The following is a 27,010-nucleotide window of genomic DNA, read 5'->3' as shown; positions in this document are numbered from 1 at the left end:
GAGAACCACTGCAAAATGGATCCCCCACTCTGAACCCATAAAGCTGGCCTGGAAGGATAGGATAGTTAATGGTATCAAATGCCATAAAGAGACCCCAGAGGGTCGGGGGGACATGTAACCAATGCTGTCTTGATACTGTAGCTCTCTATAAATCCTGACTGAATAGGTCTAGATAATCTGACACAGCCTCTGAAGCTGTTTGCCTACCACTATCTCAACAATCTTCCCTAACAAGGGAAGAGTGGGGGATAGAATGGAAATTATCAAAATAATTAGGTCCAACTATGACCTCTTGAAGAGAGGATGTGTTGTTTTTCTATTTGTGTGAATCCGTGCATGATTGATAAGTCTGGACTGTATAGTCAATTATGTCTAGCTTCCCTAGGTGTAGTTGCAACTATCCAGCTGAATTTGTAGAGGCTGCAGAGAATAAAGGCAGGACTGCTTAAGCAGTCAGTTGAAGTCATCCTGCATGTCCATTTGAACACTTGAGCAAGAATTCTGGGAAATTTGTGAGTAAGCAAATGAAAACTCCCATCAAACCTGTATGGGCTGTAGACAAGGGGCATTCCAAGCAATTTCTCCTACCCCCTTCCCATTTACAATATGGAGATGATGAAACACCCCCATTGTAATCTGTCCTTCCAGACCTGCACAGCCTTTTCTGGGCTGAGAACCATGCTTTGCCTTGGGGTAGCACCTGGCAGAGATTGTGCTTCAGAATGTAGTCAGGAAGAAAAAAGTTAAATTAACATAATATGAAGTCCACCCTGTTACATTGAAAACAACTGGTAGAAAGTGTGTGTGTGTGTGTGTGCGTGCGTGCGCATATACTTCAGCTTTGGGGGCAGCCTTCAGATCACCTACTGTAAACCTTTTGTATAAGACTCGTTTCTTGTTTCTTTCTGTGTTTTTTTCAGCAGTCTGTTTTCTGAGAAGTTATACTTGTGGATCTATTTGATGGCTTTATCTTTTAATCAGATAGTTCTTGCTTAATGACCATTTGTTCATCAAGCATTCAAAGTTATGGTGACACAACTGAGCAAATGGTACTTAATGATCCCTGATGTTATGGCTGTTAACAGTCCCCTTGCGATCATGTGATCAAAATTTGGGTACTTGGTAGCTCACCTATACTTAGGACTGCAGGGGCGTTTCAAGTCCTTGCACCTGCATGTCTCCCGCCGTCTCTGCCCTTTTAGCCACTCCACACAGCCATGGATAGCCTGAGCCCTTCTCGCAATGCTTTGGAAGTCCCCCGAGGCCTTCTGAAATATTCCGCGTGTTGTTTTCGTGATGCTTCAGAAGTTCTCAGGAGCTTTCCAAAGGCTTTCCGAAGCATCCCAAGAAAGGGACACACTTTTTGGAGAACGTTATGAGCAGCCTCGGGAGAAAGGCCTGGAGCAGCCATCAGTTCCCTTATATAGGGCCAGGCCAGGCGCACTCGGTCAGCAGCAGGCGGGAGAGAGTGAAAGTCGGGGAGGGGGAATTGAGAAGCAGAAGATGGCGCTTGGGGGCAGACTTGCGGGTGGGATGGGAGCTGAAGCAGAGGCAATCCCTTACCTTACCAAGGCTCAGGGAAGGGAGGGACCAAGCTAGGAATGACTTGGGTCAGGGTGGATCCTCACTTAATGACCTGTGGGATTCAGTCAACGATTGCATCTGGGACTGCCATGATTGCCATTGCTAAATGAGGCAGTCAAATGACATCCTGCTTTATAACCACATCAGTTAAGAGTAGAGATTTCAGTCCCAGATACCATTATGACACGAGAACTATCTATTTACATTGTTCCCTTAAAGGTCTATTTGTATAATGGATGCTTATTGCGTAGGCAGTCTTTCCCCTTTTAATGGTCCTTTAATGCAGTGGCTTCCAACCTTTTGGGTCATGAGGGACCGGTTCCGTGGAGAGAGGTTTTTCTGCGGTGCGGAGGGGGCCTGGTTTCATATGCTGCCTGCATCCTGCGGATGGGGCTTCGCTTGTTTGCGCTGCCTGGTTGTTGGCATGCCACGGACTGGGGCCAATGCACGGACCGGAGGTTGGGGCCCCCTGCTTTAATGGTTCCTTTTCAAACATTAGTGAAGTTTGTTACCCAACTTCTTATTTAAAGAAGATCATGAAGATAACAGATATATTTTCTTTTAATCAGCCAAAAGAGAAAAAAGCTAATTGCAGGGCTGGCCAGTTGATAGTGATTGTTGCCATCGTGATAACTTTCTTGTGCATTGCTGTCAATCAGTAATGGAGCATCGTTTCCATACGTTCATACTCAACTTTGACTTTATTTTCAGTTTACCAGAAGATGGTGCTGTGATCTGTGCTTATAAAAAATGTTGAAAAATATTACTTGAGAAATCTTGTGTGTATATTTTCTTAGTGAGGCATTTTCTTAAGTATTAACAGAATATTTTATCATGTATCAAATAATTTGTTTCTTGCATATGTCTAATGAAGTAGTTGTTTGGCTTCTTAAATTCTAGGGAATTGTTCAGTGCCCTATGACTCTGCATTTCTGATACTAAATTAGTTTTTAAAATACAGAAAGTGCATAGTCCTTGATGACAAGTAAACAAGTAGTATTGTGGGATTCTTGGTTGTTTTATTGTAGACGTTTCATTACCCAGCAAAGCCCCCTTTGATGATGTTACCTAGTTTGATAATGAAATGTCTACAAGAAAACAATCAGTTTCAGAGAGCACCAAAACCTCCATATGAGCTACACATATTCTCTTCTATTGGTAAAAGAGTGTTCAGTTTGGAAGAGGTTTAAGATATTATGAGAATGCAGACTCAACATTGGTTTGCAACTTTTTAAAGCGGCTGCATCATTTTCCTAAAAGTGCTGTGCTGTAATTACTTCAATAAATTTCAAACAGATGTGGAAATTCTGCTACTTTGTATTCCCTGAATCATCTCTTCCAAAGTAAATCCAAAGTAACGGCAAAGCCCTGTCTGGCTACTTTTGAGAGAATCCATCCAAAAGAGTAGGTCCAGTAAAAATGCTACATGTACAGAATAATTTTTTCTCACGGAAAACCCTTTGTAAGATCCCACACAGCATTTATGAGCAGGCCAGCAGCACAGGGTGCACATGCATTTATATTGTACATAGGGCTATGAATATCAGTTTAGAGTAAATTGTCAGGTAAACCTTGGCAGAAAATGCTTATTTGGAGTTAATACACTTAGCTCCTTCATGACTTGGCATTTAAGCAATGTTCCATACTTCACAGACATCTGTGAGATGCTACTTCTGTAATTTCAGGCCCAGATTTTGTTATCTGTGATGAAGGACATATACTAAAAAATGAAGCTTCTGCTGTTTCTAAAGCTATGAATTCTATCAGATCCAGGAGAAGGATAATTCTTACAGGAACCCCTTTGCAAAACAATCTCATAGAATGTAAGTACGTTTTAAGAGGGAGCCAAACATATGTTTTATATCTGCTTGCAGTTTCAAATGAAAATAAAATAGTTCTGCTAACTTGGAATAATATGCTCCATGCATCTTTGGTTTTCTCCCCACTTGTGATCCTTAAATATAGTCATAGTTTGATTATTCAACAAACATCTGCATTTATTATTGTAAATCTATACACACAGTTTCCACACTTATTAAAGATATTTTTGCTGGGGCTCTCCTTGAATTTTTTTCCCTCCCTGTAATTTATGTAATGTAGCGTGACAATTTTCATATGATTGTGTTAAAAAAAAAAAACCTCATACAAGGATTGGCCTAGTCTCTGACTGCTAGGACTGCAAACCTGTGCCTTCAGCGATGGCAGCTGTCTTGTCTTGCATCAGTGTTTTTTTAAAAAGCAGTCAGAAACCTGGCGCAGTTGTTCACCAGTTCTGCTGCTTCTTCTGGAAGAGAGTATCTTGCATCTCAAAACACTGCATCCAGGATAGCAAGGCATCAGGAGGCTTTGCCTGGCTGAAAATGGCATGCTGAATTGCAGGATGCTGGAAAGGGCTGTGCTTCGTGCACTTGGCACATTATTGTACAGATTGGGTGCAAAGCACCAGCCCAATCCCCAGTTTGAACTAATGGTCCCTTTCTTTTAAAACAGAGAATAGCCCGAACCTGTTTCCAAACATTATTTTATTTAAATATTTATAAGTTGCCTTTCTGGATCAAGGCCACCCACCTAGAGAAGGCCGCAATGAATATATACTGGTCCATCTTTATTAAAGACTTGTAACAAGATTACTCCGATTAAAGGAACTAAAAATTAAATTTTCCCTTCCTCAGATCACTGCATGGTTAATTTCATCAAGGAGAATTTACTTGGATCGATTAAGGAGTTCCGAAATCGATTTATAAATCCAATTCAGAATGGCCAGTGTGCTGATTCCACTCTAGTAGATGTGAGGGTGATGAAAAAGCGGGCACATATCTTATACGAAATGCTAGCTGGATGTGTTCAGGTGCGTGGATTTTGATTTGTGCTATTTTGCTCCATTGTGAAAATTAAAAATTCCTTACCTCTGAAACTGAAACTTTTGTGTTTTGATTTGCTGCTCTCCTGTCAACTGAAGTTGTACCTTTCTCTTAACAAGCAATCCATTATTGCTGATTAACAAGAAAGAAAATATTTTAAAAGCTTTGATTTGCCCACAGCCATTTGATTATTTTTCTTTTATTTTAAAATGTAAACCCCACCAGGCACGGGCACTCAGGGTGGCCTGCAATTACTGGATAATATCTAAGGAAGATAATTTGGGGCAGAACTTTTAATCTTTTTAGACTTGTGACCCACATTTCACCCCAAGCTATGACATGGGAGTCTCTTAACCTTTTAATTTTTTTCTCCTTGTTTATTTGTGTTTCTACTTTCTCCTTCCTGCCCCGTTTAAAAATCGTTTGCAAAAAATGGTGGTAACTTAATTGTACATGTCAGTTGTAGACAGGCCGTGTAAGGCGCATTACTATAGTTGCATTTCAGCTGCCGAAGTGGGGTTGTCAGCTTTTCCTTTTCTTCTCCAGAGCAGAAGAGTGTATAGTTATGGGTCCTAACTTGCTTAAACTGTAATTAGACTCATCTTCAAATGTTCATTTGAAACAGACCATGTTCATAAAGTTGGCTTGTGTCTTAAAGCTATATTTAAAATAACCAATAGCACAAGTTAATTAAAAAAAAATGGTGAACATTTTGAAACTTATCCCTATGGAACCCCAAAGCCACTTCCGCTTAGCCCTAGATCTGAATCAGGCAATGCATCTACCTTACCTCTGTCCCAGGGTCCTTTCGCTGTACAGAGAGATTTCTGTGCACCCTGGTCTCGCTGAACAGTCTCACTATTTAGAATTGTAATTTTTTTTCCTTAGCAGTTTAGTTGTTCTTTGTATTTTAAGTTACAAAGTTTATTGAATCAGGATTGGTACTTTGATGTTCGAATGACATCTTAGCACTATTCTAGCTTCTCTTTTTTTGATCTAATTGTAGAGGAAAGATTATACAGCATTAACAAAGTTCCTGCCACCAAAATATGAGTATGTCTTAGCTGTCAGAATGACTCCCATTCAGTGTAAACTGTACCAATACTACTTGGATCACCTAACAGGTAAGGATAGTTCACTGTTTAATTGTTGTCAAAAAGAAAAGAAAAGAACCAGCGGATATTTGCATATGGGGTAGGCAAAGCCAAACTGCACTGTGGAGTTAATTACTTTTTTTACCTAGATGAAGATGATCTTGTTGGCTTGGTATTCAGAGAGAATGGGGGTCTTCCTATACCGCTTGGCGGTACGTTTGCAACTAGAGTGTTGGTTGCTGCATTTTACAAAGTCTCTAGCAGAGCTGGAAAAAGTTTAAAAGAGAGAACAGCTGTAGAGCTTGACCATCTTCCTTACAAGAAAAGGTTGGGGCATATCTTGGAAAAGGGTTTTTGAGAGGAGATGGATGGAAATTATGCATGGCACAGAGAAAGGAAAGCCACCTCCCTTTCTCCAAATATTCCCGGGCCATCCGTTGAAGCTGATTGGGAGGAGACATTGCAACAGACAAAAAGGAGCATTTCACACAGATCTATACAGTTCATTACCATAAGACATGGTGATGGACACTGGCTTCCATGATTTTAAAAGGGGATTGGATAAATTCCTGTATGACAGGTATACTAAGTATTAGATAAAAATTTAATTTGTCAAATATGCTTAAATTTTGGAAATTTTAATGGTTTTGAATTTCCTCGACTATTTTAATGTTATGGGACTGAGGCTGAATGAGAGAACTTCACTTAAAAAGTTAAGTTTCTGCAGTTGTCTGTTTTTAGTATTGCATATAAAAAGATATTAAAGTATGATTTGCAATAACTATTAAGGCCTTAATAGGAAAATATTGTGATTTTTTTAAAAAAATGGGATTTATAACATATAAATAAATTAAAAATGCTGTTTGCATATGTAAATAACATATGCCTATAAATAATATAGACTGTCAAAGCTGTAAAACAAGATGAATGATGAATTTTTAGCAATTTTAAGAAAGAAAGAAAATACTAATTCAGTTGCTTGAATTATCTGATTTCTGGTAGCAGTGTTGCACCAATGGGAGAACCCTCTCTTATAAGTGACTAGGAAAAAGAGAGTGAATCCCTGGTGCATTGTACAAAAGTGAGTTGATTTTGCTAAACCTACAGTTTGGTTAATTTATTTCAAGTATGTAATTGAACTCCATTGTCAGGTGTCAGCAACAGTGGTGAAGGTGGAAGAGGCAAAGCTGGAGCTAAACTCTTCCAAGATTTCCAGATGCTAAGCAGAATTTGGACTCATCCTTGGTGTTTGCAGCTGGATTATATTAGCAAGGAAAACAAGGTAATCATCTCTCTGTCTTTGTGTCTCTCATAGCAGCTCTGAAGTGAGATATGCCAAATTCTAGAGAGTTTCATTTTTTGATAACTGGTTCCATACTTTTTTCTGTTTCTGTATGTTTTAATTTGTGTTCTGAAAGTTTGAAAAAAGGATGGATGTGGCCTTATTTTTCAGGGCTATTTTGATGAAGACAGTCTTGATGATTTCATAGTTTCTGATTCTGAAGAAACGTCAGTGAGCTTAAGCTCTGATGAATATACTAAGTAAGTTGAATTGTTCCTCTGAAATAATAAATCAATTTATTGATGGAATTGCATGTTAAAGCAGTTGGGAATAAAATTAGTGCGACTGAAGAGTTTTCATGTTGAAATATATTTTTAGAAAGAAGAAAACAAAGGGCAAGAAATCTAAGAAAGACAGCAGTTCCAGTGGAAGTGGGAGTGACAACGACGTTGAAGTGATTAAAGTCTGGAATTCAAGATCTCGGGGAGGTAGAGAAGGAGCTGTGGAAGAGCCAATAAGCAACCCTCCAGTCATTTTAAAGGCAGAAGATGAAGGTAAGTAAGATTTTTAATGGATGTGGAGGGCTTTTTGTAGTGGGCGGTCAAGGGCAACTAAGTCCACCACTCCGCCTCCCGTGTAGTGATAAGGGTTTTGTGCCCAGTGCTGCTTCTGCTCCTTTTCCTGGTCCCAGGGGTGCTGAACCTGGGGACTGCAGATCTTTGAGAGCTGGGGTTAGATTTCAGGGGGTCTGTGGATGGGAAAAAAAGACAAATTTATTTTCACTAATCTCTAACAGACATTTAGTTTATCTTGGTTTTGCTTTAATGCAGACATGTCAAACTCGCGACGTCATGTGACGTCACGGGACTGTTTTGCCATTGCCGGCACCCCTGCTTTAGTGGATTAATAATGAAAGCCACATATTATTGTAGACAGTACAGTCATCTAGGTGGGTAATGAAACATCTGCAAGCACCAAGTGCTAATAATTCTTTGAACATGGTTGGCTTCCTTTTATAAGATAGTTTACATGGATGTTTAAACACATCTTTCTGGGAAAGAATGGGGAGGCTTCACCATACATGAAAAAGAAGTCATGGCACAAAAAGGTTAAAAATCCCTACTTTAAAGACTCAAAAATGAACTGTGTGTAATATATTTGATGTGAAAATGTGGCTTTTATTTTTAAATTTTTCTATATTCTCAAGTCCCAATGGATCCCAAGGTAGTTTTCAATTTTTTTTTTTTAAAAAAAATTAAAACAGTGAATTTGTAAACTATAATTTTTAATCCGCCCAATACAAGGTTTCTTGGGAGGAAGTCCCAAAATTGGGATAATTAACAGGAGAAATAGTGAAAATGTACTGCTATTTTTCTGAAAGCTCAGAATTTCATATCCCAAGGTTAATGTGGTACCAGACTTTAAAAGCATGAAGATAGTGAGAAAAAAATCAGGATAAATGACAGGAAGTGTAGTGAAAGTGTACTGTTATTTTTCAGCAAGCTCAGGATTTAACATCGCAGGATTGATGTCCACCAGATTCTAAGGGACTGGAGGCATGAAGGTAGCGAGAAGCTGCACTTGAACAGGGGGGCGGGACTCATTCTGGAAGCTGGACATCAACGTTTGCATGGGAGAACCAGGGCCAGGAGTGATTGAATGGTGGCAACAAAGAAAAAACCCTTGAAGGCAGTTTGGAAACTGCAGTTGGTAAATGCCTGAGTTAAAACAGTTTCTCTTGTTGGCTTTTTGAACACAGTTTTAGACGGAGAGTTGAATGCAGCACTGTCAGTTTACTCTGCTCATGCTAGCAAAATGAAAATGTGATCTCACCTCTATTTAACTTTTTCTACCAAAGCAAAAGATGTAAACATGTATTTTCTTGTTCTGAAGTATATTATTGTAAGATGATGGGTCATTTGTTTAAATGTTCACTTCCTCAATAGATACTGCACTCAGCAAATTTGTGTTCTGTATGTGGTAACACCTGTAAAATAGTACAAGAAGAAAATTCCATGGAAATAAATGCTGTAATTAATAGTAAAATTGAAGTTCCAAAAGGAGGAAAGTTTGTTCTGTATTTAAAATAAATCATTCTCTATATAATATATATATAATGAAATGAAGATTAAAGCCACAGACCTAGTCTGTCTAAAGAATGTAAGTGACATAAATAAAGATAACATTGGAATCCAGCAGAATGTTGTAAGACTGTAGATGCTATTATGTATGCCAGCCTTCTCTAACCAAGGGTCTTCTTCCTATTCAGTAGTGGTATATCCTAGCTTGGCCTTTGTATTCTGACTCAGAAATAAAAAGCGCCTTCTTTTAAATCCGGTCAGATAGATAACTCAAAAGAAAAGATCTTATAATAAACAAAAAATATATTTATTAGAAAGATTGCTTGCATTCACGCTGTGGTTGATACTCCTGGAAAATACATCCTTTGTCCATTTCTTTAGACCATCTCTTTAGGTAAAAGTATGATGCTCTTCCATACCATCTTTATAACGACTCAGGCTTATTGTGTGATCTTCCATGGCCCATGCTTCTTACAGACAAAGAGATTCCCATGTGGCTTGTGTCCAGGAAGTCTCCCAATGACTCTTTGGAACTCCTCCCACTGACCCATCCACATACCTGGCATTTAACCCAATAACTGCCAGACACTCCAACACATTGATACCTGCTCTCTAGTTAGGGCTACATAGAGCTATACGTTCCAGAATACTTTGCTTTTCTGAAAGAAAACCATCATAATCATGTCTAGGGCCTGAAGCATGTGTAAAGCTATTGCATACTACCACTGTAGTATCCTATAGCATTTTCCAGTACTAAAAATGCCATGCGGGCTCCTGAAGGACAAAATTTATATTGGTAATTTGCCTGTATCTAGTAGAATTTCTTCATACAAATAGATTGGTAATTCTTTATCTGTTTAAGCTAATGGTAAATATATTGCACAAATGACATACATTTATAGAGAGTCTTAAAAATTAATACTTAAATATTTTCAACTCTGTGGAATCGTATATTTAATGAACTACAATAGTGCACTAAATGATATGGGGATGCTTCATGCCATTCAGTGAGAAATGAAGCAAAAATAAGTTAAATTTGAAATGTGCAATAAAACAGTCTATTTAAATAGCACCAATATAGACAGAATATATATTTTTAGTTACAAAGGAATAGAGTATTTTGCAATTCAAGGTATTTCCTGGAAATGTAAATTTTCAGATAATATCCCATTTGTTGAAATCCAGCTGAGCCAAGGTAGATATTACATTAACTGAGGTATAAAAATTTACTATTTATAGCTATTTGATAGACTTTAGTACCAGGATTTTAGCTAAAAAAATTTGTTTTTATTTCCTAAACAAATCTTAATAACTGGCTGCAGATTTATTTGTTTAGCCTGGTTAATTTACTAAAGTCAGATTGTATATCATTTTAATAATTGCATAGGGAATTTCATTCGATTGAATAAGCTTAAATATGCATACACAATATGTGATCACAACCAATGATCGGTTTAAGCTATTTAAAATGAATCAGGATTTATAAATGCTTAAGCAATTGGAGAATTCCGTAGTTTATGCTTTAAAAACCACAGTACAGATTCAAGTCAACCCCTCCCTAAGAGAGTTGTCTTTTGGTGGGGTCATCGAAAGATAATGGCCCTCATCACCAGTGTAGGTAGCTCAGTCCAGCAGTGTGTCCAGACTTCACTCTGGATCGGAGGCGAACGGCCAGACTTGGGTGGGAGCCTGGGTGGAGCTTCCTTAGAGAGCCGTGAAGGTCAGAACCAGCCACAGGAAGAGCTGGGTGTAAAAAAAAGTCATCCTCCACAGCAGGAGCTTCAGGAAGACAAGGAAAGGGTCGCAGGGCCAGGTGCCAGTCCAGAGGTCAATCCTACGTAGGGAAAGGAAATACTGTGTAGAGATTACAGAGATAAACTGTGCAAATAGATATTTTAGCTGTTTAGCTACTCCTTCCCTGGCGAGGAAGCGATATTTTCCCCTTCTCTCCCTAAACCTAAGGATTAAAGCTTAGGTTTAGGATAGGCTGTAATACTATGATATTATAATCAAAGTGTAAGTTTAACTAAGAAACTGTACTTTCATGGTTTGTTTGACCACTCTGAGAAGAGCCTGTGCTCTGCCTTTTTAAGTGATACTTTTTTTTCTTTAACTTCTCTAAGGTAAAACGACTTCCTCCAATCCAGGCAGCCCCGCCCCTGATTGGTATAAGGGTTTTGTGGTTGATGGTGATGCTGAAGTGCTGGAGCATTCGGGGAAGATGATGCTTCTCTTTGAAATCCTGCGCATGGCTGAAGAACGTGGAGAGAAAGTGTAAGTGACTCTTGGTGATTAGAAAAAAAATCTTCCAGTTTTAGGCTGCAATACAGGTAGTCCTTTTTATGACCATAATTGAGCCCAAAATTACGGTCATACGTTGTGCTGGTTGTTAAGCACATGGACCATGTGATCCAGGAAATTACAGACCTATCAGCCTGACCTCAATACCTGGGAAGATCCTGGAAAAGATAATCAAACAACGAATCAACGAACACCTAGAGGCAAACAAAGTCATTACTAAAAGCCAACATGGGTTTGTCAAAAATAGATCATGCCAGACAAATCTTATTGCATTCTTTGACCAAGTGACAAAATTAGTGGATCAGAGGAATGCTGTGGACATAATTTACTTGGACTTCAGTAAGGCATTTGATAAAGTAGATCACAACCTACTACTTGACAAGATAGAAAAATGTGGGGTAGACAGAACCACCACCAGATGGATCCGTAGCTGGCTGACCGGCCGTACTCAGCGAGTGGTCCTCAATGGAACTGCATCTATATGGAGGGAAGTGTGTAGTGGGGTGCCCCAGGGCTCTGTTCTGGGCCCAGTACTCTTCAACATCTTCATCAACGATTTGGATGAAGGGATAGATGGGGAACTCATCAAATTTGCAGACGACACCAAGCTGGCAGGAATAGCCAACACTCCAGAAGACAGGCTTCAGATACAGAAGGATCTGGACAGACTTGAACACTGGGCACTAACTAACAAAATGAAATTCAATGGTGAAAAAAGCAAGGTTCTACATTTAGGCAAGAAAAACCAAATGCACAAGTACAGCATAGGTGGCACCATGCTCAATAGTAGTAACTGTGAGAGGGACCTCGGAGTCCTAGTAGACAATCACTTAAATATGAGCCAGCAGTGTGCTGCAGCTGCCAAAAAGGCCAACACAGTGCTAGGCTGCATTAACAGAGGGATAGAATCAAGATCACGTGAAGTATTAATACCACTCTTCAATGCCTTGGTAAGGCCACACTTGGAATACTGCATCCAGTTTTGGTCACCACGATGTAAAAAAGATGTTGAGACTCTAGAAAGAGTACAGAGAAGAGCAACAAAGATGATTAGGGGACTGGAGGCTAAAACATATAAGGAACGGTTGCGAGAATTGGGTATGTCTAGTTTAACGAAGAGAAGGACAAGGGGGGACATGATAGCAGTATTCCAATATCTCAGGGGCTGCCATAAAGAAGAGGGAATTAAGCTATTTTCCAAAGCACCTGAAGGCAGGACAAGAAGCAACGGGTGGAAACTAATCAAGGAGAGAAGCAACCTAGAACTAAGGAGAAACTTCCTGACAGTGAGAACAATTAATCAGTGGAACAGCTTGCCTCCAGAAGCAGTAAATGCTCCAACACTGGAAGTTTTTAAGAAGAGACTGGACAGCCATTTGTCCGAAATGGTGTAGGGTTTCCTGCCCGAGCAGGGGGTTGGACTAGATGACCTCCAAGGTCCCTTCCAACTTTACTACTATTACTATTACTATGCCCAATTTTAAAACTTTTTTTATGATGGTCATTAAGTGAAGGGGGTGGTTATTAAGCAAACCCATTGGCAGCTATGGGTGCTTTTTGCCAGAAACTGGAAGGCCAAAACGTAGCAAAAAATATTATAAATCGTGTTCATGTGACCACAGGATGCTGCAAGCAGCCATAAATTTAGATTGGTTGCTGAGCAACCAAAATGCAACCATGTGACCACGGGGGAAGACTGTCGGAACTTGGGGGGCGTTTCTGTTGTAACTTTGAACTGTTGCTAAATGACTGGTTGTAAGTCAAGAACAATCTGTGTTTGTGTACTTTACATTTCTATAATCTTCTTTGCAATGGTAGCAAATATATGCAGCTCAGGGTTGGTATGTTTTATGGCTGGTGTCGTGAGAGTTTGGTTTTGTGTTGGAGATGTTTCATTGCTCTACTGGGTAACATGAGTGCAACAGTTAGCCTGCATTTCCTGAACTCAATGAAATTCCCTTCTTAGGTGATAGAACACCTGCAGTCCAGAAACCCAAGGGGACAAGACTTCAACAGTGGCGTGGGCTTTTCCCCATAAAATTGCCATCCTCATTCTGCACTGACCAGAAAAACAAGCTTTTTAATATCCCCTTCCGTTTATAAACTGAGTTGAGGGTACCAAGCACAACACATCGGTACGCTAATTACAGGTGTGAAAACTGATAATCTTTTCCAATTCCTATTTTCAGCTTAGTGTTCAGCCAATCTCTGATATCACTTGACTTGATAGAAGATTTTCTTGAGTTAGCAAGCCGGGACAAAGAAGAAGGAAAGCCAGTAATATATAAAGGTAAGTAAGCAAATACTCACTTAGAGATCTGCAAATCTTCCACACCCACATTTCCCATTTTTATATTCTTTTCACAATGCAGCGTAACACACAGCCTTTAAAACCTTGTGCTTTATCCCTTTATCTGTCTTCTGAGATTGATTTTTTCCTTTCCTAGGTGAGTAAAGATATTTTTGCTTTGTGAAAGTGCCTTTCTGTTATCAGGAACACTGTGCAAGGAGGCACAGTCACCCAGTATTTCTTTGTCCTTTGGGACTAAGGTGTGATCTGCAGCGGCAGCTGCTGCTGTTGAAATTGTTCAGTCAGAAGTCTCTTCGGGGCAGACTCTAAACTACAAATCACACTGCTGTGATCTTAGGTTTAATATTTGAACTTTTGATATATACTTTTTCTTCCATCCTTGGCTTTCTGCAGCTTTTATAATTCTGGAGAGCAGTTGTGCACAGATTTATGGCATTTGAGTTCTTTTTGCCCCAACTGTATAGATGGCTCATTTTCCCTGCCTGATGAGCTTATGATGAACTTTATAAAAAATACCCAGCCAGCAGAAATGTAGAAGAGCGTCTCCCTTTGAAGTTAAGGAAAGTGAAGATTGGGGGGGGGGGGAGAAAAAAAATTCTATCTCTGAGCTGGCATGTTAAATAAAAGAGCATTATGAGCAGTGGTGTCTTCAAGACCCTTATCTTCTGGTTAAAACCTCTTTCTCTGGCTCTTTCACCCATCACGAGCTGTGGGAAAAGCAATGTGAGGCTCTTGTCATCTTCCTTTTTCTTCCTTTATATCTTCAGTTTTCCCTTCAATTATTATTTGTACTTTCAATAAGTCTATTCGTTCTTCTTTTTTCAGAGGCAGAGATAAGGAATTGCCTATACTATTATGCTCAGAGCAAGAAGTGCTTTTTGTAAAGTCTCTCTTTGTATTCATATTTTCACAGATCAATAGTGATTTTCTTATTTGGGAGAAAAATGTGAGGTTTCTCTATTCTCACAGCAATTCAGGAAGAATCTAATTCAGTTTTTCTCAACTATGTCAAATTTAACATAGGTGGATGTCAACTCCCAGAATTCCCCAGCCAATTAATGTGGTTGAGAAACACTGATCTAATCTAACCATGGAATTAATTTGTTTGATTAATAGTTCTGGTTTAAGTGATTATCTATCCTGTGGGGTGGGAAGGCCTTTTTTTCTTGAAAAATTATAGCATTCAGGACTCCCTGAAATAACAACACAAATCCTCTACTTCTAGGATAGCTACATTGCTTTATTTTGAAAGCAAAGTTGTTAAAAATAGATGTTGCTTTCATCACCCATATTTTAAAATCCTTTTTGGCACTTACAGAGACTATAGCAAGCAAATTTTTTAAAAAGTAGAGCAACTAGCTGTTGTAAATATTGTCTACAGTGATTAAGCATTAAATTTTAAAATTTACTTACAAAATGTAATTTCCAAGAGACAAATCAATCAGTACAAAAACCAGAAAACAATTTCCTCAAATGAAAATTTCAGTGATAAAATACAGTTAACAAGCATCCATCCCTCCATCCATCTAGCCACCCATCCATCCAACCAACCATCTTTAAAGATATGTTTAATTAATTCTGCGAAATTTATACTTAACTAATATTTTATTTGAAATCCTTCAGAATGAAGTTGTTTAAGTTGTAATGCAAATTGTTTAAATTAGCCATATGCTTAATAACACAATTGAAGTTGAGTACATCACATTCTGTAAGTTACATTTCAGTTCATTAGTTTTAGTCTGTGACGATCTATGTTAACCCTAACTTTAGGTTCTAAATTATTGTTAGATATAAAAAATAGAATTTATTATAAGAATGATAAAACATGCCTTTGTGCGTTAAATAATGACTAACGCCTCCTCTTTCTCTGTATTTCATAGGCGTTTAAATAAGGGGCAGAAAAAAACAATACCGTTTTAAAGCAAGAATATAGTTTTTCACTGAGAAAACACAGCGTACTATTTATATATTTCTTGAGTGCATCACCCAAGAAATGTGTGGATATCTGGGAAAAGTCTGCTACATGTCTCCATTATGTCAAATCTAATCATTAGAAGGAGTCCGGTGGCACCTTTCAGACAGAGTCAGTTAAAAGTTAGAAGCTTTCATGAATTTCATAAGTAATATTTTAAAAAGAAATGGAAACTATCAGAGGATGATAAACACTTGCTTTCTTGTAAAATACACTTCAACCCATGCTTTTTAAACTCCTAGGTGAAGGAAAATGGTTCAGAAATATTGATTATTATCGGTTGGATGGTTCTACTACTGCTCAGTCAAGAAAAAAGTGGGCAGAAGAGTTTAATGATGTAACCAACATCAGGTAAGAATGAAAGGCTATGTAAGGGAGTGTCATGGTTCCGACAGATGAAAATCTTCAAAGAACTTTGAGGCATTGTTTACCTTAAAGGATCTTTATTCAAGAAGCATAGCATCGGCACTAACATAATGAAGCCAAAAACTGAATTCCCCTCCCCTGAGTACACAGTATCAAAGCACAATTCCCTCCTCCAATTAACCGTCATAAATCACATTCTCCAATTAGTTTGAAATGCAGGCTTTCCCTCCAGTTCTCCAGCCCACCAATTCTTATCATCTCTTATTTCAATAACCTTGGTTCACACACTAAGTCCAGTATTGTTATGTCTAACTAAACTTTCATGCACATTCCTCCCCCCAGCATCATCTAACTCTAACTCTAAGAGTAAAACATAGGAAGAAAATGGTTATCTGTAGGCCAGTAGCCCATGACTTTGGGGCAGTCTAATCAATTGCCTCTTTTTCCAACCATTGAAATGAGATTTATAAGCCAATATGAAAGATTGTGGATATGAAAATCATAGAAGAAATGCCATATCTAAAAAGCATTAAGGCCTGTGTTCGTATACAACCCAAATATGCTAGAATGATTCTAAATTTGACCACTGAATCAGAACCATATGTTCTGGAATATTAAATTAGAAATAGGAAATCTGCAGGAATTACCAGCAGAACTGTTTAAAATCATACAAAATGATGCCCTTAAATGCTTTATGCAACTTGAAATGCTCATATGAAGAATACTGCAGTGGGCAAAAGACCGGAAAACATCAATCTATATTCCAAAAAAGAGCATTGCTAAATAATGTTTAAAACATTAAACAACTGTCTTACATCGTGCTAATAAGTTAATGCTAGATTTCAACAGTCTTTGCATCAAGAACTGCCAGATACACTGTACATGCTGGTTCAGAAGAAACGGGGCGTTCAGAATCATATTCCTTACATCCAATGGATGATGGAAACAGAAAGGGAATTGCAAAAAGCTACCTACTTTTACTGATCATACAACAGCTTTTGATTGTACACAATAAGCTGTGGATAATAGCTCTTAATATATAATAAGCTTAATGTATATGCAGAATATATTGTGCTGGATTAGAAAAAAGAGAAAGTGGAGTTAAAATTGCTGCCTGAGAGATGCTGATAATAGCTCTTTGATGGCTGAAAGTGAGAAACACTTAAGGAATCACTCGTTAAAGAAGAAAGCAGAGAGCGCAGGATAGGCCTGCTGCTTAAATATTAAGGAACAAAACTTCAGAAGACAATGCCAGCCAGTATAACTAGAGAAGCAGTTGATGCAGAAACTGAGTTTTTCTTCTTCTTGGGCTCACAGATTCACAGTGTGGTGAATATAGGTACGGAAGGGCTACGGGAGAGAAAGACTGTTCTGTCAGATGAAGTAGAGGAGGACAGAGAGCATCTTGAAGAAAATATGCAATTGGTACAAAAAGCTGTTCATCGTAGTTCAGGACACGAGGGTCAGTTTACAAAAGCTCTTAGAGGAAGGGACTAATAGTCCTAGTGAAATGATTTCTCTTCAGTCATGAGTTGTGTGCAGTTGAAGAACAAAACATTCAATTCTATTTCTTCAATAATCATTTGTTGAAGTATAAGTTATACATAATTTGTGATAATATTCTGTAGGCTGAATTAGGCTGATACTTTACTTTTCTATTCTAGATGCGTTATCTCTGACATAATAGTTTTTACAAGACACAAACTCAATGCAAGTCATAATATTATCATTTCAAAAAGATTTCATGCTACTTTTTCAGCCTTAAAAAGAACATTATTGTGTGAACACACTTAGTGTGGAGAAAACCTATTAAATTTAGCCTATTAACCTATTTAATACCTTATTTTACTCTTTATTTTTGCAGAGGTCGCTTGTTTATTATTTCTACTAAAGCAGGCTCCCTTGGGATAAATCTCGTAGCAGCAAATAGAGTAATTATTTTTGATGCTTCTTGGAACCCATCTTACGATATTCAGAGTATCTTCAGAGTGTATCGTTTTGGGCAAACTAAACCAGTATATGTGTACCGATTTTTAGCTCAGGTAAGTCAGAACTGAATCTTTTCCATATAATTGAAGTCTGTTTTTCAAGTATATTTGGAATCATTGATTACAACACCTCTTCTAGTTCAAATTTTTAACATTCTACAGAGGAGATCACAAGGATGACACTTGTCTAATATATTGTCATATTTATTAATTTCATTGTAGCTTGAAGTTATTTTTCAAAAGGCATAATCTTTATTTTTAAATCTCATTCAGGTACATTTTCAAACTGTTAGATGCTATATATTTCTCTTTTGAATAGACTAGAAAGTTTATTTCGTCATCTAACCATATCAGAAGCATAAAACTAGTGCAAATATACAAATACAAAGAAAACAATAGGACACGTTCATACTAAGTTGTCACTCCATCTAGTTGACCCCAATCTGATCTAAATATTCTGTCCTCTTTGAAATGGCCTTTGAAATTAAGTGTGCCGGTTCAAAAAGTAAGACAAGTCTTGGGTGCCCCAATATGTTTTAGTTTTTAAATAAGAATCTAAAAAGCATACTGGTTGGAGAATTCTGGAAGTTGAAGACCATACATCCTAAAGTTGCTAAAGCTGAGAAACACCAAGGTAGAAAATGTAATGAGAGAAGATGCTGGACCACGAATCCTTAGGCCTGATCTAGTGGGGCGCTCTCACATTCTGAAAGATTTCAAATGGCATAAAGTACAATAATATTGTTATGCGTTTGAAAGACTGAATACGGTAACCGCCCCTTGAGGTGCCATTCTGTAGGTTGGCAGTCCCCAACCATTCCGGCTTTGCGGACTGGGGGGGGGGAAGGGGAGGGTCCCATGCAAGCCTGCTGTTTCCGTGGCCTGGTGCTGAACAAGCTGCGGCCCAGGGGAACTCCTGCTGCAGGTGGTTTTCCTGTGGGAGGAGGAACGAAAGCCCTGCGTAGCCTGTTCTTCTCTGTAAAAGGGATTTGCCTTGATTTTAGCATGTTTTCAGAGCTAGACCAAGATTAAAGAGGAGGATCAAGAATTTTGATATCATCAAAGATAAGGTCCGTTTCCTGGCAGCCAAATGATGTCTGCTAATGACATTATCAGAGAATAGGTTCTAGTTTGCCAATTTGAGGGGCTGAGTAGATTGAAAGAGCATAAGCAAATCTTCAGGTACCCCTTAGATTTTGGCCATGTGTTATGTCAAGATAAATTTCTGCTTTTAGTTTTCTGGAAATGATAATATCATTTGCATAATTCTTGTTACTGCCACCCTGCATGAAGTTGGTATCTTAAAATTGTAGTAACTTTCTACCTGCCTTTAAAAGCATGCTCACTTGAAGAAAGGCTATTCATCTAATCAGAATAACTACAATATTACGTGAGTGAGTGAGATTAAATATTCTTGAAGGGTTTATGAGCTTGGTGGAACTAATAATAAGCACAGCAAAATACTAATACCATTGCCTGCATTAATATATTTTTCTTTTAAAGGGAACCATGGAAGACAAGATCTATGATAGACAGGTAACAAAACAGTCATTGTCTTTCCGAGTGGTTGATCAGCAACAGGTTGAACGCCATTTTACAATGAATGAACTCACAGAACTTTACACATTTGAACCAGATTTACTGGATGATCCCAATTCAGAAAAGAAGAAGAAAAGAGACACACCCATGTTACCCAAAGTAAGCTCCTCTATGCAATTATCACCTTTAGTTGCAAAATACGTAAGCCTTCTGTCCTTGCTAGAAAAAGGAAACCAGAACAGCCAGGAGGGTGAAGGCAGGGGGCTACTTACTCTTTTAGTTTGTTTCTGACCACAGCCAGTTAGCTATGGTGGCCACATTTGTAAGCCCAAGAATAATATCCTCTCTTTGTTGTCATCGAAGATCCTGTTGTTTTGGTCACTTGATAATCAAGTTATGGTTAATAATTCATCTTCCTTATTTTGATGCAGAGGATGTGTTTTTTACTTTATACAAAACGTTGGCTCCAATTTGAGAAGTATGTGAAAATATAATACTATTCTAGACTTTCAACATATTTAGCTTTATTCCGAGGGTCTATATTGAAATGAGTGCTTGCTTAAGACAGGATAGATCAGGGGTTCTCAACCTTGGCAACTTTAAGACTTGTGGACTTCAACTCCCAGAATTCCTCAGCCAGCAAAGCTGGCTGAGGAATTCTGGGAATTGAAGTCCACAAGTCTTAAAGTTGCCAAGGTTGAGAACCCCTGGGATAGATGGTCATTGCTTTTTGCCCAACCTTTAGAATCATCTTTGAGGTTTGCCAGCCAGTTGATCACTTGGTTGACAAAAAGATATCACCTGTTTCCAATTGCTATAAACTAATTGTGCTGTATGTAAGCCATCTGATCAACCAGAGGGAACAAAAGGAGAAATGGAGGAAGGCGGAGGCAGGATTACTTTGTTCTCCCAACAGTGAGGATCCTAGTTTATTTTTGCCATTATCGGGGTTGCCAGAATGAAAAGGGAAGACATCTTTCCCTGGACCCTGCTTTCCTGCAGAATCCTGCCCGCTCCAAGGAAGGCTGGGAACGGGAACCATTGCACTGCTCCTTACTCCCAGCAGCTCCTCGTGCAAAGGTGGAGTAATACCTATTCAGACTTCATAAATGCCCAAGTTTCAGTACTAATTTTTTTAAAAAAACTTTTAAAAGCAAATATAATGGCATGAGATACAAATATGAATACAGATGTTCATATTAGTAAAGTTGGAAGGTACCTTGGAGGTCATCTAGTCCAACCCCCTGCTCGGGCAGGAAACCCTACACCATTTCGGACACGTGGCTGTCTAGTCTCTTCTTAAAAACTTCCAGTGTTGGAGCATTTACTGCTTCTGGAGGCAAGCTGTTCCACTGATTAATTGTTCTCACTGTCAGGAAGTTTCTCCTTAGTTCTAGGTTGCTTCTCTCCTTGATTAGTTTCCACCCGTTGCTTCTTGTCCTGCCTTCAGGTGCTTTGGAAAATAGCTTAATTCCCTCTTCTTACTTGTTAAGTGAATCTGGCTTCCCCATTGACTTTGCTTCTCTGAAAGTTGCAAACGGTGATCCCATGACTCTGGGGCACTGCAACCATCATAAATATGAGTCAGTTGCCAAGCGTCTGAATTTTGACCACGAGGATGCTGCAGTGCTTGTAAGTGTAAAAAACAGTTGTAATTCACTTTTTTCAGTGCCTCTGTAACTTTGAACATCACTAAATGATCTGTTGTAAGTCAAGTTCTACCTGTATATTGTTTTGTACGTTGAGGGAAAAAATTATTTGATCCCCTCCTGATTTTGCACGTTTGCCCATTGACAAACACAAAATGATCAGTGTATAATTTTAATGGTAAGTTTATTTTAACAGTGAGAGACACAATAACAACAAAAAAATCCAGAAAAATGCTTTTCAAAAAAGTTATAAATTAATTTTGCATTTTAATGAGTGAAATAAGTATTTGATCCCCTATCAATAAGCAAGATTTCTGACTCCCAGGTGTCTTTTATACAGGTAACGAGCTGTGATTAAGAGCATCCTCTTAAAAGGAGTGCTCCTAATCTCAGTTTGTTACCTGTATAAAAGACACCTGTCCACAGAAGTAGTCAATCAGATTCCAAACTCTCCACCATGGCCAAGACCAAAGAGCTGTCCAAGGATGTCAGGGACAAGTTTGTAGACCTACACAAGGATGGAATGGGCTACAAGACTATTGCCAAGCAGCTTGGTGAGAAGTTGACCAACAGTTGGTGAGATTATTCGCAAATGGAAGAAACACAAAATAACGGTCAATCTCCCTCAGTCTGGGGCTCCATGTAAGATCTCCCTTTGTGGAGTTTCAATGATCATGACAATGGCCCAGAACTACACGGGAGGATCTTGTCAATGGTCTCAAGGCAGCTGGGACCATTGTCACCAAAAAAACAACTGTAACACACTACGCGTGAAGGACTGAAATCCTGCAACGCCTGCAAGGTCCCTCTGCTCAAGAAAGGGCCTGTACAGGCCCATCTGAAGTTTGCCAGTGAACATCTGAATGATTCAGAGGAGAACTGGGTGAAAGTGTTGTGGTCAGATAAGACCAAAATTGAGCTCTTTGACATCAACTCAACTCATTGTGTTTGGAGGAGGAGGAATGTTGCCTATGACCCCAAGAACACCACCCCCACCGTCAAACATGGAAGTGGAAACATTATGCTTTGAGGGTGTTTTTCTGGTAAGGGGACAGGACAACTTCACCGTATCAAAGGGGCGATGGACGGGGCCATGTACCGTCAAATCTTGGGTGAGAACCTCCTTCCCACAGCCAGAGCATTGAAAATGGGTCGTGGATGGGTATTCCAGCATGACAATGACCCACAACACACAGCCAAGGCAACAAAGGAGTGGCTCAAGAAGAGCACATTAAGATCCTAGAGTGGCCTAGCCAGTCTCCAGACCTTAATCCCATAGAAAATCTGTGGAGGGAGCTGCAGGTTCGAGCTGCCAAACATCAGCCTCGAAACCTTCATGACTTGGAGAGGATCTGCAAAGAGGAGTGGGACAAAATCCCTCCTGAGATGTGTGCAAACCTGGTAGCCAACTATAAGCAACATCTGACCTCTGTGATTGCCAACAAGGGTTTTGCCACCAAGTACTAAGTCATGTTTTGCGAAGCAGTCAAATACTTCTTTCACTCATTAAAATGCAAATCCATTGATAACTTTTTTGAAATGCGTTTTTCTGGATTTTTGTTGTTATATTGTCTCTCACTGTTACAATAAACCTACCATTAAAATTATAGACTAATCATTTTTTTGTCAGTGGGTAAACGTACAAAATCAGCAGGGGATCAAACAATTTTTCCCCTCACTGTATACTGTTGGATGGCACCTTTTGCTAAGGCAAAAATTATGGCAGTTCAATAGAAGAATTTGGTGGGAAATCAGTTTTTGTTAGAATTAGAATTCTTTATTGGCCAAGTATGATTAGACATACAAGGAATTTGTCTCTGGTGCAGAAGCTCTCAGTGTGCATGCAAAGCAACAGAGTAATATTAATCATAAAAATGATACCAATTAAGAGGGGGTAGTAGGGAAGATGATGATGATGATAATACAGTCCTACTATATGGGTAAATATACTTAGATATAAGATAATACTGTGAGCACTAGGTGTTCAGCAGAGTGATGGCACAAGGAAAAAAACTGTCTCTGTGTCTAATTGTTTTAGCCTGCAGTGCCCTATAGCAGCATCCCGAGGGAATAAGTTGAAACAGTTTATGTCCGGGATGTGAGGGGTCTATAGATACCTTCTCAGCCCCTTTCTGGTCCTCAGTGGAAGGCAGGCTGGTTGCACTTGTATTTTCTGCAGTCCTAACTATCCATTGAATCTGTCCTGTTTGGTTGTAGTGCCAAACCAATTATAGAAGTATAGATTACAGTTTCAGTAATTTCTCTGTAGAACTGTTTCAGCATCTCCTTGGCCAGTCTAAGCTTTCTGAGTTGATGCAGGGAGACCATTCTTTGTTGTGTCTTTTTAATGACTGTTCTGATGTTAGGGGTCCATTTCAAGTCCTGGGAGATTGTAGAACCAATATAGAACCCAATTATAGAGCTCAGTTCTTATCATGAAGGGATTTCAATTTTTTCAGTAAAACTGCACACTGTAAACCTTTTGAAGACCTTCTTGAAGACGGATGGATTTGCCCATGCAGCTCTGGTGAAATTCAGGCACCTCATTTCAGTGGTTTTAGTAAACTTTGAGATCACATAAAATATCTTATTCTCACATTGTCAGTGAAAGTTCCTTTTATATTTTTAAAAAGAACCAGTGCAGACTATGGCTTTCATTGTAGAATTTTATTTTAAAGCATAACATTGAGACACATAGACTATTTCATGAGGAATTAGTGCTTGGTAATGGTTTTTAAAACTTTTGAATCCAAATTATTTTGTTTTTGAGATTGTTTTATTTTTCCATGTTCTGGCAGCAGACCAAATTATTTCCTAAGGTGCATTCTTGGAGAGTTCTTATAAGGCCAGTCTGTGTTCTCATAGTTAGGAGCATTTGAGTAAGAACTAAAACGAGCATCAGTAGAAAGCCTCTAGTCATTAAGGGCGTTTATTTACCAAAATGGGTGTAATGGGATTTTATACAGATAGCAAAGGACAATTGAACTCAGATTTACCCTAAAGGCTTATTTTTAAGATTTCTCACCTTTGAATTCCCATGTTTAAAAACTTCAAATATTCTTCTGGCAAACTGAGTGTTACACGTGGAAAAGAATTTAATAGTTCTAAAATATTTCCATGTAAATGATGCTTTCTGCACTATAAATTTTTAAGTCCAGAAATCTGATCTTCAGAATTGGCAGGTCATGCATGATCTGCAAAAATATCAACTGAAGACATTGTTCCCCTGCTTGTCTCTTGTCTGCTGTTCACCTACTCTGCTTCTGTTCATTTTTGCAATTCATTCCCATCCAACAGCAAGCAAGCAACCCAGAGTGTAAAGGGTTGGCTCCTATCATAGTTGTGGGAGGCTGATATCCAAATTATTATTATTAACAGCACTACAATATATTCTGGTATGCATGAAATAAATTTCCTAGATTTTATAACTTGTCTCTTGCCAGATTTCATTTTCATTTTTCATTGAGCCCTAGGTCCAGGATTAGATTAGCCAGGCATGTTAACTGCAGGCATCCAAGGATACAAACTCTTGAATCCTTTGATTTCCACTGTTCAAAAGACCCATTTAAAATGGTTTCATCCTTATTCCATGTTTGTAAATTCCTTTCAGAGAGAGAGCCTTTGGCTCGCTCACAGGCTTTATATTCTCTGCTAACTGTTTGTATCCTGAGCTTGTATAAAATGTCTTTTTATATCAGAATTCACATGATTTCTGGTGGGTTGCCATTAATACTGAATTAGAATGTTTAAAGTACCAACATGTTAATTATATTTCTGTACAAGAGCAAAAATGGAAACCATGAAATTTTGGCCTCGTGAGCACTTCATAAAAATTTAATTGCAAGGAGGACATTAAATCATTTATGGTTTATAATTCCTTTCAAGTTGACAGTTTTTTGCAATACAAAATTCTAGAAGTCCCGAGTTGGTATGTGACTAATAGATCACTAATAGGATACATAGGTCTTGTTTCTCCTCATATTTCCCTGAGAGTAAGTCTCGTTAAATTCCGTGGATCTTCATTCTAAATAATCACACATAAATTTACATTTTCTATTGTTTAAATACTGCTGAAAGAATATAATACCTATCAGTAATTGAAAGGGGGAAGGTTACCCAAATTACTCTTTCTGGATTTTGCATGATAATTAAAATGCTTTAATATGCATTGTAAAGATCACTTGGGGTGGGAGATACTTCCAATGTAATCTACCGAGTTCCCTGCATGGATTGCCCCTGTGACTATATAGGACGGTTGGGGAGGAAGCTAACCATTAGATTGCAAGAACACAAGCGAGCGATGAGAAGACCTGATGTCATGACTGCCTCCATTCAATCCTTAAGAAACAAAACCCCCAACTCCAGTAATTTAGAGAAGAGATACTTTTACTAAGAAAGAACTGATAGCAGCTGAAGCAAGGCAAGATCTGAGGCAAACCCATGAGAAAAGTACAAATTGAAAGTCAATCCAAATCCCTCCCCCCAGGGTCCAGCACAGAGAGTCCAGTTGCCGTCCAGGAAAATGTTATTGGAACAGCTTCTCTATAGGCGTTTCTTCCCTCCGGAGTGTCTTGGGGAAGTGTAAACATCCTCACTCCTGAAATGCCATAGCTCATGAGAGAAAACCTCCCTTCCAAATCCCAGGGCACACACTTACACACTTACACACCAAATCCCAGGGCACACACCAGCACGCTTCCCACCCCAAATGCCCAAACCCCGCAAGATTCAAAGAATGCGCTGGAGATCCGGCTCACATTCACCCCTCCTTCTAAAGCTGCTTTAGCCCTACAGAATAAAACAATACAAAAATACACCTTACAACCGACAAAATACAGCCATCAAAGCTTAGGGAACCGAATTTGATTAACTGCATGAAAACAGCAGGAGCCCCCTGCAGCCCCAAAGGGAGCACACGGACCTGGAAACAACCCAAAGGGCAGTGAAAAGCAGTTTTCCATTCATCACCCTCCTTGATGCGGACCCTGTAATAAGTTTCCCTCAGGTCCAGTTTAGTAAAAAATTCCCCTCTTGCCAGGTGCACCAGCATGGGACATTTTCCAAACACACAGCATTTAAGCCTTTATAACAGGAGTGTCAAACTCAATTTCATTGAGGGCCGCATCAGCATTGCAGTTGCCCTCGGGGGGCCGGGTGGGTGTGGCCAGGGTGGGTGTGGCCTACTGGGTGGGTGTGGATGGAGTGAGTGTGGCCTACTAAGTGGGCATGGTCAACTCTACATCGTTCGCGTCAAGGGTGCCTGTGGGGCCCTGGGCAGGAGTGGGACAGATCTGAGGGTCTCTGGTAGAAGGGGGTGGGACAGGGCAAGCACCAAGGCATGGTCCATTTCTTCATTCCTCACAAAGCATGCACCCAGGGGGCAGAGCCGACACGGCAGGGGCTCGTTCCTCGCTGTTTCTAGATAGTCTTGTGGAGCTAACACTAAATGTGTTTCAGCATAGATGGCCACCACAAAATTGTACATTGGCTCCCGGCTGGCTTGGGCCAGGGCCAAAGCAGAGGGGGCCGTTCCCTCACTGTTTCCAGGATGGCTTCGCGGGCCACATGAAACCACTTCACAGGCCGCATCCAGCCCCTGGGCCTTGTGTTTGACATGTCTGCTTTATAATCAATGCAGAGATGAAGAGTCTCATCTTTTTTCTCCCAGATCAACACTGGGGCTGCCATTCAAGGTCTAGCTGGCTGGATAAATCCATGTTTCAAATTCTTATCAATAAAGGTGCGAAGTTTGTCTAGCTCTTGGGGGGTCATCAAATAGATCCTAGGCTTGGGGAGCTTTGCTCCAGGGAGGATCTCTATGCTGCAGTCCATGGAGCAATGTGGTGGCAGTGCATCAGAGCCCCGTTCACTAAATTTGTCCCTTAAATCCCGGTATCCCCATGGGCACTCCTGCACAGTGGCACCCAATTTTTTTTTTCGTCTGGTTGGGGTCAGATTTTTAAGAGTCCCCTCCAGTTTACA

General features: G+C 39.3%; 1 protein-coding gene across 1 annotated transcript in view; it reads left to right on the top strand.

Annotated features, from left to right (window-relative positions):
- Window positions 1–27,010, top strand: part of ATRX (ATRX chromatin remodeler) — a 159,608-nt gene that overhangs the window by 116,194 nt on the left and 16,404 nt on the right. The window contains exons 20-30 of the mRNA XM_039348022.1: window positions 3,270–3,407; window positions 4,257–4,432; window positions 5,452–5,569; window positions 6,691–6,821; window positions 6,993–7,081; window positions 7,200–7,375; window positions 11,026–11,176; window positions 13,393–13,493; window positions 15,729–15,837; window positions 17,717–17,894; window positions 19,344–19,538. Coding sequence (XP_039203956.1) covers window positions 3,270–3,407; window positions 4,257–4,432; window positions 5,452–5,569; window positions 6,691–6,821; window positions 6,993–7,081; window positions 7,200–7,375; window positions 11,026–11,176; window positions 13,393–13,493; window positions 15,729–15,837; window positions 17,717–17,894; window positions 19,344–19,538 — 1,562 coding nt within the window. The remainder of the gene's footprint in view (window positions 1–3,269; window positions 3,408–4,256; window positions 4,433–5,451; window positions 5,570–6,690; window positions 6,822–6,992; window positions 7,082–7,199; window positions 7,376–11,025; window positions 11,177–13,392; window positions 13,494–15,728; window positions 15,838–17,716; window positions 17,895–19,343; window positions 19,539–27,010) is intronic.

Source organism: Crotalus tigris, unplaced genomic scaffold, assembly GCF_016545835.1.
Source record: "Crotalus tigris isolate CLP2741 ecotype Arizona unplaced genomic scaffold, ASM1654583v1 scf7180000018107.405212, whole genome shotgun sequence".
Taxonomy (NCBI): Eukaryota; Metazoa; Chordata; class Lepidosauria; order Squamata; family Viperidae; genus Crotalus; species Crotalus tigris.
The sequence above is the reverse complement of the archived record's forward strand: the minus strand, read 5'-3'. Positions and strand labels throughout refer to the sequence as shown.